The following is a 12,691-nucleotide window of genomic DNA, read 5'->3' as shown; positions in this document are numbered from 1 at the left end:
AGGTCCAATAGAGTGATCCTCATCAAACACAAAGTCCCCCACAGTAATCTTCATCAAACACAAAGTCCCATCCAGTGATCCTCCCAAACACAAAGTCCCATACAGTGATCCTCATCAAACACAAAGTCCCCCACAGTAATCTTCATCAAACACAAAGTCCTATACAGTGATCTTCAGCAAACACAAAGTCCCATACAGTGATATTCATCAAACACAAGGTCCAATACAGTGATCTTCATCAAACACAAGGTTCAATACAGTAATCTTCATCAAACACAAAGTCCCATACAGCGATCTTCATCAAACACAAAGTCCCATACAGTAACCTTCATCAAACACAAAGTCTCATACAGTGATCTTCATCAAATACAAAGGCTCATACAGTGATCTTCATCAAACACAAGGTCTAATACAGTGATCCTCACAAACACAAAGTCCCATACAGTGATCTTCATCAAACACAAAGTCCCATACAGTAACCTTCATCAAACACAAAGTCCCATACAGTGATCTTCATCAAACACAAAGGCTCATACAGTGATCTTCATCAAACACAAAGTCCCATACAGTGATCTTCATCAAACACAAGGTCTAATACAGTGATCCTCACAAACACAAAGTCCCATTGGTGATCTTCATCAAACACAAAGTCCCATACAGTGATCTTCCTCAAACACAAAGTCCCATACAGTGATCTTCATCAAACACAAAGACCCATACAGTGATCTCCATCAAACACAAAGTCCCATACAGTGATCTCCATCAAACACAAGGTCCCATACAGTAATCTTCATCAAACACAAAGTCCCAACCAGTGATCTTCATCAAACACAAAGTCCCATACAGTGATTCTCACAAACACAAAGTCCCATAAAGTGATCCTTATCAAACACAAAGTCCCATACAGTGATCTTCATCTAACACAAATTCCCATACAGTGATCTTCATCAAACACAAAGTCCCATACAGTGATCTTCATCAAACACAAGGTCTAATACAGTGATCCTCACAAACACAAACTCCCATCGGTGATCTTCATCAAAAACAAACTCCCATACAGTGATCTTCATCATACACAAAGTCCCATACAGTGATCTTCATCAAACACAAAGTCCCATGCGATGATCCTCACAAATACAAATTCCCATACAGCGATCTCCATCAAATACAAAGTCCCATACAGTGATTTCCATCAAACTCAAGGTCTAATACAGAAATCTTCATCAAACACAAAGTCCCAACCAGTGATCTTCATCAAACACAAAGTCCCATACAGTGATTCTCACAAACACAAAGTCCCATACAGTGATCTTCATCAAACACAAAGTCCCATACAGTGATCTCCATCAAACACAAGGTCCAATACAGTAATCTTCATCAAACACAAAGTCCCAACCAGTGATCTTCATCAAACACAAAGTCCCATACAGCGATCTTCATCAAACACAAAGTCCCATACAGTGATTCTCACAAACACAAGGTCCAATACAGTAATCTTCATCAAACACAAGGTCCAATACAGTGATCTTCATCTAACACAAGGTCCAATACAGTGATCTTCATCTAACACAAGGTCAAATACAGTGATCTTCATCAAACACAAGGTCCAATACAGTGATCTTCGTCAAACACAAGGTCCACTACAGTGATCTTCATAAAACACAAAGTCCCATACAGTAACCTTCATCAAACACAATCTTCATCAAACACGAGGTCCAATACAGTGGTCTTCATCAAACACAGAGTCACATACAGTGATCTTCATTAAACACAAAGTCCCATGCGATGATCCTCACAAATACAAATTCCCATACAGTGATCTCCATCAAACACAAGGTCCAATACAGTGATCTTCATCAAACACAAGGTCCAATACAGTAATCTTCATCAAACACAAAGTCACATACAGTGATCTTCATCAAACACAAGTTCCAATACAGTGATCTTCATCAAACACAAAGTCCCATACAGTGATCTTCATCAAATACAAGGTCCAATACAGTGATCTTCATCAAACACAAAGTCCCATACAGTGATCTTCATCAAACACAAAGTCCCAACCAGTGATCTTCATCAAACACAAAGTCCCATACAGCGATCTTCATCAAACACAAAGTCTCATACAGTGATCTTCATCAAACACAAAGTCCAATACAGTGATCTTCATCAAACACAAGGTCTAATACAGTGATCCTCACAAACACAAAGTCCCATCGGTGATCTTCATCAAACACAAAGTCCCATACAGTGATCTTCATCATATACAAGGTTCAATACAGTGATCTTCATCAAACACAAGGTCCAATACAGTGATCTTCATCAAATACAAAGTGCAATACAGTGATCCTCACAATTACAAGGTCTGGCATAGTATGTAAAATACAATGCAAGGCCCATACAAACACAAAGTTTCATACATTAATTCTCTAGCTCAGGGTCCCTGAAGTGATCTTCTCAAACCAAAAGTCTCTTTCAGTGATTCTCAACATCACAGGGTCCCATATAGTGATCATAACAACCACTAGGTCTCATACAGTGGCAACAAATATATAATTACTTCACTTGCTGTGATACACCCATGGTCACACGCAAGGTCCTAGGCAGTGATATTATTAGAGAGAGAGACGAGAGGTCTGCTGGATGATCATTTTACACTCTGACCGAACTTCTATATAGTGATCATAATCATATACAATCTAAAGTAAGAGGGCTGCTCAATCACTATACAACACATACACAAGGTCCCCCACAGTGATCAAGGAATTGAGAGATTGACTGTTCATTCACTGTTCCTCACTCCGCCCAGCTTCTAAATATATACATGTAGAAGGAGGATTGCCCAGTCACTGCTCCTCATCATACTTACGATCCCACACAGTGATATCAGATATAGGACTGCTCTACTTTCACTTTTTTCTCACGCACACAGGGTCCCATACAGTGATATAAAACACTAAGAACATGTGGATGAAAGTCTGCAGCCCTGCATGAGATTATATACCTCCGAAAATCTAAATATTTACCATAATTAAGATTTTTATAGTGGGTATATAGATCCTGCTGGGAGAGGAAAAAGTGTCTTAATCACATAGACAGGTGCATGTTTTCATGTGCAGTGGTGAAGTGTCGCGTGCCAGGTATCTAACTTCATCTGAGAGCTGCCAACAGCACCATGTGTCTACTGCTGAGATCGAAAATTACAAAACAAAAAGCAATGCATATTTGATTGAATTTGTGAGGGTTGGTTTTTCGCCTGAATCTTTTGTGGAATTTTTATCACAGATTTTGGTGATTTTATGTAAGATTTATAAACTAGATGTTCTTATGTAAGATTTATAAACTACACAACTGTAAAATAAATTTGGGTCAGAGATGAATCAAAATGATTATTTTTCTAAGAATTTGAAACATTTAAATCTTGAAGATGTTTATATCACAGATGCTTTTGTAATAAATACAAATTGGTGCAGCCAAGCATGGACTGCACATGTTACAAAGCTTGTAGTCAAGCATGGACTGTAAATGTTACAAATCTTGCAGCCAAGCATGGACTGTACATGTTACAAAGCTTGCAGCCAAGCATGGACTGTAAATGTTACAAAGCTTGCAGCCAAGCATGGACTGTAAATGTTACAAAGCTTGCAGCCAAGCATGGACTGCACATGTTACAAAGCCCTCATGGGTATGTTGTGTAGACGATCGACATATCAAAGCATCTAAATGCCATTCCTCTTCTCTTTTTTTTAAAGAATCTGGGATTTCCTGAAGTCCTCCTTGTTCTTATCAAAAGCATCAAGATAGAAAATCAGGGACTGAAATTATGTTTAGCACTTGAAGCAAAATCCAAAAGTTATAAAAATTGTAGATTTTTTTAGGTTTGAGCTTTGGGAATCTTCTATATTAAATTAATAATATTGAGTAGGGAAATATCTAAACTTCACTGGGAAGGAGGCCAAATTTCTTAGTCATAGATTAATAGACAGTAGTTTAAGTAATAACATTAAAAGTTATACCCTCGCTGGAGGATGCATCATGCTGCAGTATTGACAGATAGATAATTAAAATACTGAAAACCTCGATGATTTTTGTGTAATACAACTGGTAATGGATTTTAGACTTTCCCCCTTGTGACTTTGAAATTGGGTCAAGACCATTAAATACAATGTTTCTTAAATAAACTTCATCAAAAAATTATAATGGCCCTCTTCTATGTATGTTTAGACTTCATTATTTGACAGAAGAAATTATTCGAAGTTTCGTTATAATTATATACCAGTCTACATTTTACACCTGTGAGAAAGCACTTAAAGTAATTTATAGGAACAAATTATAGATGATGGCTCTCTATTTCATTAAGATCCGGCCCAATCAAGGTCTTTATACAATATTGCTTGAATTTTCATCAAATTTGATACTTATTATAGCCAATGTTAACCTTTGACCAGGCATGTCCAGCACTCAAAGTTGACCTTTTTTCTGAACACAATACATATATCACTTCTTATCGGGAAGATTTACACTGCTAGCACATACATATAGGATCTTACATGAGTTTCCATTTCATATGAGATGTACGAAACGAGTCTAAGAATTTTCAATTTAGCGAGCCATTGTGTTTTGTGACGAGTTTCATAAATTTCATATGAAATGAAAATGATTGGAAGTTCCTTTTTATCACATAATCAAGATTTGTGGCATTTTTTCATGTAAAATGACAATTTTCATGCAACCTTGAAATGTAAAAAGACGTCATTTTGACTCCAGTGCGCAAGTCTGTGACGTCATGTACTTGTCCTAGAGGTGACATGACGTCACAATTGAAACAATTGAAACTTACAACCAATCAATCACAGGGCTGATCGGTCATATTGCATGGGTTAATACGCCAAAAAAATGACATGGGTATATTTACTGGATAACACGTACAGTACATTAATGTGATAAATGTATACGTATGTCACCTGACCATGTATGTTGTTTGAGGGTCCAATTGCAAAATTTTCCATATTACATAACATATTCATGTATTTGTACATTGTATATGTAGCATTTTTTCCTGCTTTTCATTAAAAATTTCAGGGGCTAGAAGATTTTATATCACGGATTGATTCCGAAAATAAAACTTTTAAAGACTTGCTATTAGTGTTGTTACAATTATCAATTTTGATTGAAAATCATTCAATTACAAAATGGATTCCAGTTAACTCATTCACCCCTGGAGTTTCATAATGAACCATTCCAACCTTTGAATTGGAAGAGTTCAAATGTGTCTTTTTCAGGGGTGAATGAGTTAAATGATTGTGAAATTCCATAATTAATTGGTTGACATTTTTTCATGTGGTTTTTTTGTAACTTTCCTTTTATCATCGTCCTAAAATGTTACTTTACCAATGGTTCTGAGGTATTATTACATGAGAATTTACTCTGAATGGATTTCTGATAAGTTTTAAAACTAAATTAGTTGTATGTAAAAATGAATTCTAGTGGACAGCATTTGCTTTTAAAGTAAATTGCAAAATTACATTGCAAATCCCAGCACTAAATTACTGTTTACCAGGAATTTTCGCTGCAGTTTTATATTTTTTGACCTCCGTAATGAGGGCAAATTTATCGTTACAGTGAATATAAGTATACGCACACAAAAACATAGTACATTGTAATTGATTGTGAAAGGCTAAGTGAATGGCAAAAGTTTGGGTGAAAAATTCCCTGTATACAGTATATACTTCAACATTACACACATATATCAAAAGAAATCACAGAAGTTTGTTTATTCCGATTATATTTGATAACTGTTCATGAGAGGTAATCCGATTATTGATTATGATTTTTCTTCAAATTCTCAACACAGCTTAATATGAAAGTCTAGCCCAGGCTTGTAAAACTTAACAAACTCTGGCTTTTGGCTAGTACTCCAAAAATGAAATTGCATGCCTGTATTATGAGGCTGAATCTGTTTAATGTTTTATAATTACATGTACCATTTATAGAAATGTACAACACCTACATTGAAGCTTAACAATTCCGAAGTCCTAGACACCATTCCCTTAGCAGAGAAAAACACTCCACTTTGTGATTACTACCGGTACATTTATATACATACCTGAATGTCGGTCTTCAGCCATTTTGTGTCAAGTCTTTGCTGTGGTCGCAGCCTTGTGTCTGCTGACCAACTCATGACGACTCTAAAGTGGGCGGCCAAAAATCCTCTGTACGAAGTCTGTAATCAGAAAGACATAACTGCTTGTTTCAATACATATAATAATGCATGTGTTTATATCAAATGTTACTGTACCTACCTACACCTGTAGATCAGCACAACATGTGTTTATATCAAATGTTACTGTACCTACCCCTACACCTGTAGATCAGCACAACATATGTTTATATCAAATGTTACTGTACCTATACCTACACCTGTAGATCAGCACAACATGTGTTAAATATTGTAGTTTGAACATCTTTTATTTAATATTTTATGTAATCAAATTTAATACTGTACCTGTGATACTGTTAATAAATGTAATTTATATATTAATACCAAATTCTTTTTTGTTTTTATAATCTATGTAAGGGATATAGAATCCAATTTTCTTCTAGTTTACTCTCACAATCAATGTCCACAAAAGATATTATTAAAGTGCCCATATAGCACTGGAGGATTAAGGGGTCATGAATGTTTGTGTGTGTGTGTTTTTTTTCTATATTTTTCATCCTGAATGGGCATGACTATAATCACAACTGGGCCTGTCTCACTCTTGTTACACAAGCAACATCAGTTGTATGTTTTTTTGTATTTTACTTTATCACTGTATGATATAACAAAAGTAATTGATATAGCATGCATAAACAAACAGTACAATACAACTTCAATGTCTCCTTTCACTACATACTATATATACAGTATATATATATTCTATACTTTGATTTGAATATAATATATATAGATGTATACTATATGGTTTTATATAGCATGGTTATTACATGTACACGAAAATAATTTATCAAATTGATACTCTAAAATTTATGGTAAATTTTGTTCGTCATGTTGTAACATAATTATATGATAATTAAGCACAGCCAATTAAGAAAGGAATTCTTAAACACAAAAAATGTGAAAAATATAAATAAAGTCACAACTGCTCAAATAAAGGCATACGATATCATGCATTCAATGTGTTTTACTTTTGGTTTTATAATCACCACATGACTCACACAGTATAGAGGTATATCAAATTATCTAGATTTCTTTTTATAGCCTACAATGTATACGTATATACTGCTGTAATTTCTTATGCAATATATGTCCATACACCGGAATTCATTGCCCCAGATATATATTCCTTGAATTTTAGCGTATGTTCCATTTGATCTGCCATCTGCCAATATATTGATAAGTGAAGTATACGTACTAGCTATAGTCTCATCCTGGACCAGAATAAGTCAGAAGCCGAAAAAGAAGCCAGGTGAGTTTTTTAGCAGCCAATCAATTTTAAAAGTAGTTTTTTTCTCAGTCCTGTTGACACTCACGTTTGGGCTCTGTATATCGAGTCCCAAAATTCAATATTTGATAGTTATTTTGAGAAGCAATACTGTTAAATGTGATGTTTGACAATAGTAAAGGAGTATTTGAAAAAAAAAGAATATCCTAAAATGTACAATAATGGAAACTTACATGTACACCATGGCATATAGCTCATGCATGAGACAAAATCAGTTTTGATCTCCTTTCTTTGATTGTGAAAGATAAAATATGGGTTGAAATTTTTCAATTTTAGAAATACTAAACTCTTAAATGAACTTAAATATGAAAATTAAAAAAAAAAAGAATAACAAGAGTACCGTTGGTTGGAACAATATATGCCTGTCCCATACCAATCTGACATACTTTAAATAAAATATGGAAATGCATGTGTGAGAAGAAACAAAATGTACTGTATTACTCATTGAAGTTGATAGCTATTTCTGAAACGTGGTGAAAGGAGAAAACATATAGTACTTAATTATAACTTGTAATGTGTAACTTGACAGAAAAAAAAAACATACTTAAATTTACAATGCTAAAAACTTACAACAGCGCACGTAAGTCATGAGACAAAATCAGTTTTATAATGTACATGTACGCATACCAGAATACCAAATTTCATCAAAATTGAAAAGATATCCAAGCAAGTTATCTTGCGGAAACCAAAGAGTGGATGGACGGACATTTCCAATAGGCCCATACCATAAATAAGCCCATCAAATGTTTGACAGACAAGTAAAAATGTGCAAAATGTATTTTAATGTGTTTCACTGAAAAAGTGCAATTACATTATTGTTCCAACGACAAACACTTTAAACTAAAACAGGAGCACATCGATCACATACGTTATGTAACTCAACATGTGTTGTCAAGGACCGGATAGGCACTTAAACGAGGTGATTGTCGAAGATATTCTTGTCTTTTGCTGTTCTAAAATTTGCATGACTTCAATTATAGTGCTAATTAAATGACATTTTTTTTACTTTTCGATGTCAACTCAAAGAAAATGAAGAGATCCAATAGCATATAGGCTACAGTTCAGTATACTAAATGTAAACATGTCAAATGGTGTGACAAGAAATTTTGTCTCTTAATAATATCTCCCACAATGATTTTAAATGGCTCTACTGGGGGAAAAAAAATGCGGTATGAAATGTTTGTGTTCCCTTATTACATTGGTAAAAAATTGTGTACATTTTTTCCTTCGTATCCAAATATGAAAAACATTCTGAATTTTTAATTTTCAATGTTTAAACTTGATGTTATATCTTTAAATTAAAACAGCAGATGTGAACGGAGTTAATTAGAGCTTACGCACATTTGTTATACTTATATATCAAGCCAACGCAACCTATTTGGACAGGAAACTTTCTACTTCATAACCTTACTATACTAATCAATTTTGACAGACAGTTTTGTAAAATTTGTTAATATCAATGTTTTGGACAGGGACATTTGAAATCCTGGCTAAAAGCCTGAGCCAATAACACATGAATATGTTTTGAAAATAAAATTTGTGCCTGTTAATCAGATTAATCACTGGATTTCCATCAAGAAAATAATCTAAAATATGTTCTCTGACTAATGGTCGCTTTTATACAATTTCCATTCGCTTCAACCTTACTATAGGGTAAAGTTATTTCTGAATGGTCAGCATTGATAGAAAGCTGTACAGTGTTTCTATCTTCCCTCCCAAACCCTTTGTAGGGAAGCTATGTACTTGAGGTAGCTGTGAATGACATACAACTGTATTTGTTATTTGGACTCATGCAGTGACACCAAACCCCAGTACACACAATGATGGTCTTGAGGCAATGATGATATACAGCTCTGTCATTTGCAATTGGACACGGCGTGACTTAAGTTAAGTTGACGCGGGTATGAGGAGAAGGCCAGCTGTGCTTCTGGACTTATAAACCGTTAGGTAAGGAATTCTTGGAATAATTAAATCTCAGTTGATACAACGAGATTTAATTATTTATCAACAAAACATGGGGTAGTTACAATATTTGAAACAAACTTTCCAATCATTATCAAAGCAATAAAGATACTTAAAACAAATGTAACCGAATCGACATAGGTTAGTAATGCTTCAACGGCTATAAAAAGGATTCAGATAGAAATGACATATGACATCTAGTTGGCAGTTGCGCCCCCCCGGGGGAGGCCTGGTGGTATACCTGCTGCTTTATTTTTGTTAGTTTGAACAATTCTACTCTGTTTCCTTGTACAACTATACACACATTCTCACAAACACACCCACAAAAACGTACAAACACATCTCCTCCCATCATCAACCATAACAAACTTTTTGGACACACAGTTCGGCTCAGGTAGGATCGAAAATTCACTCGAACCAACTCATAGAAAACACCCCCTACTTTTGACATACAACCAATCAAAACCGAGCTTACAAAAGCGAACAGGTCCTCTATCACGGCTTATTCAAACATATATAGCGGAACAGAATCTAGCTCAGGTAGGATCGAAATATTTACAACAACCACTCGAACCCGATAGCTCCCTGATGACACCCCCTTCACAATAAAATAAATTCCAATCCAATACCCATTAGAACCTGATTTTTTTTTTTTTTTAATTTTATTTATTTTTTTCCTTTCAAACAACCCCTATTCGACCATTGAGCCACCAAATACATCTAATTATAACAACATAACCCCTCCCCCTCTTCAACTGACGATCTAATAACTATATAAGCACTAATAAAACTCTAAATAAAAACCCAATGCACAAACCCGACAAACCCCCGCCCCGCTCTCAACACCCCATATCTGCACAACCTCAACTCTCCTCTACCTACTGATAACTCTCACCAATGCACAACTCGTCACACCTACCTATTCCGTCTCATCACCAACAACTATCTTATACTAATACTCACCAAATAATTATAAAAGTCAGAAAAGTGAACAGTTACAGAAGAAAGCTAAAGGAAAGTTGTATAAGAAAGAGAACATTGATACAGAAGAAAAGTTTTTTTTATCAAGTGCAAGACTGGAAACGGATACAAGAATGGACGCCAAAAACAAGATTAACTACCACCTGCATGATACTAACCACTCACCAACAACACACAGTCCGGCGGAGGGGACTATAAACGGTGTCCCGTGTAGGAGGGTCCAACCTGCACGTAAAAAATCCCTCTGTGTATTGTCGAAAGAGTAGGCGCGTTAACGCCGACACAGAGGATAGGGATAGATTAGATTACACTTATTATCGATGATTCGACGGACTTCCAAAATATAGGAACAAAATAAAAAAAAAAAAAAAAATAGAGTAGGATATAAAAAACGGACAGCTTGGATACGATACGCCCTCCTCCTAGACCAATGCCATGATATGATACGACCGGTGATCTCCCCATCCCTTTTTTTATATATAAGAAAAATTCCAATAAAACAAATATAGTATAAGCCCAACAACTTAAAGACCCCCCATAAGACCAAATACTAATAACCTTTTTTTATTTTATTTTTTTATTTATTTTTTAAATAAGACATACACCAGAGAATAAAGGGTAAATATCTGCATACACCATAGGGACCCCTCGGATAATCTCAAACTCCGGCCAAATCTGACAAGGAAACAAAGTACTGTACCTAACGGAAGCAGAGACGTTTCCCTACTGTCGGGCTCAACCGGCAGTAAGAGACCCGAGGTACATAACAAATATAATATATATACCTCCCTATAAGAACAGGAATATATGCAATAAATACACTTTACAAATAGACAAATATTTTTTTTCTTTTTTAAGTACATATATACACTAATATAAGCCACATTGGCCAATTTCGAGTCCCCTCAACGACACAAAAACATTAGTAAGGAGCAACAATCACAGATACAACATCCAGCAAGACACACCATTTCGGACCAAGGAGTCGTCTCCAAATTACACCACAAGATAAGGATAGGATAGAATAGACGACTCCAAACCACCCCCCGAGGGAAGGCAACTTCCCTCACGCCGACAGAACACTGACTTCCGTCAGTGAGATGAAACCCGTAAGGGCGGATTCATGTAGGCGCGAAACCCGTCATCCATCCATCCATCCAGCAATTGGACACAGCTCACCAAACCTTAGTACAGGGTGATCACTGCATGACCTGACCTAAATAGAAAGCTGTTACTTAACTGATACCCGTTAAGTTAATTACAACTGTACAGACTGTCTGATTTTCCATTTAACAACACTATGATAATTAAACATTTTTTCCCACTGATGGTGTCCTGGACACATCTGTAGGGGTTGCCCACCAATCACTAGGAGCCTAGTTCCTTGTAGTCCGAATTATTCTGACGTTATATCGACTTTTTTCATATCGGTCTGTCGTCGATTAAAAAAAGTTGATAAAACGTCAGAATAATTCGGACTAAGTTCCTTGTTGATATTGCTTTATCACTATTTGTTATAAACTATTTTTTTTATCTCTCATGTCCAGACTATAACGTGATCAAAAGGCTTAAAACTTTTATATAATGTAATATTCAATGAAGAGTAGTATGTATATTGATCTAGATTTTTTTAATATTTGCAGAGAGTATTATATTAGTATATATGAAAGCTACAATCATGCTATTATTAAGCAAACACATGTATTACCAATAACGGTTTGTAACATGCGATTTACCCGAATAAACATTATTATTATTAATAATATGTGTCATAACTCAAGTCATATTTTTATCATCGATTTAAATATATATGTGCAAGAGTAGAGCCGAAGTGAACAACATTACATATCTACCGAATGGGATATGATATGATCGTAGGTCATTTGTGTCATAAAATGTAATCTAAAATCAGACGACACTTGTGAAATGAACAGATGAACATGTTTCTGCAGAAAGACAGACATTTCGTCCCAGACCCCATTTAAATAAACTACTGAAACATAGGAGAACGCTATAGAATTTCTGCAAAATTAAAGCACTGTTGTCAGAAGTAACACATACAAGTCATGGCTAAAATACATATTTTCTTTTTCCAGCGCAACATTTGGTTCGAAAGCAGATATAATGACACTTACCGTAGCACATCATATTTTCTTTGACTTCCGTTTAAGAAGACGAGGGGAGATAACTGTAAATGATAATTTGTCTCCATTTTATGGGGGGTAACTCTAATTTAAAATCGAGCA

At 35.3% G+C, this 12,691-nt stretch overlaps 1 protein-coding gene across 3 annotated transcripts in view; it reads right to left on the bottom strand.

Moving 5' to 3' along the window:
* Positions 1–12,619, bottom strand: part of LOC110466242 (E3 ubiquitin-protein ligase HERC2-like) — a 107,613-nt gene extending 94,994 nt beyond the window's left edge. For all 3 annotated transcript variants that reach the window (XM_021522639.1, XM_021522640.1, XM_021522641.1), the window contains exons 1-2: positions 12,581–12,619; positions 6,104–6,220 (exon numbers count right to left, since the gene is read on the bottom strand). In XM_021522639.1, the coding sequence (XP_021378314.1) occupies positions 6,104–6,178 (75 nt within the window). In that variant the 5' untranslated portion in view covers positions 6,179–6,220; positions 12,581–12,619. The remainder of the gene's footprint in view (positions 1–6,103; positions 6,221–12,580) is intronic.
* Positions 12,620–12,691: the final 72 nt, after the last annotated feature.

Source organism: Mizuhopecten yessoensis, unplaced genomic scaffold (assembly GCF_002113885.1).
Source record: "Mizuhopecten yessoensis strain PY_sf001 unplaced genomic scaffold, ASM211388v2 scaffold11125, whole genome shotgun sequence".
NCBI lineage: Eukaryota > Metazoa > Mollusca > Bivalvia > Pectinida > Pectinidae > Mizuhopecten > Mizuhopecten yessoensis.
This window is presented reverse-complemented; position numbering and strand designations above follow the sequence as displayed.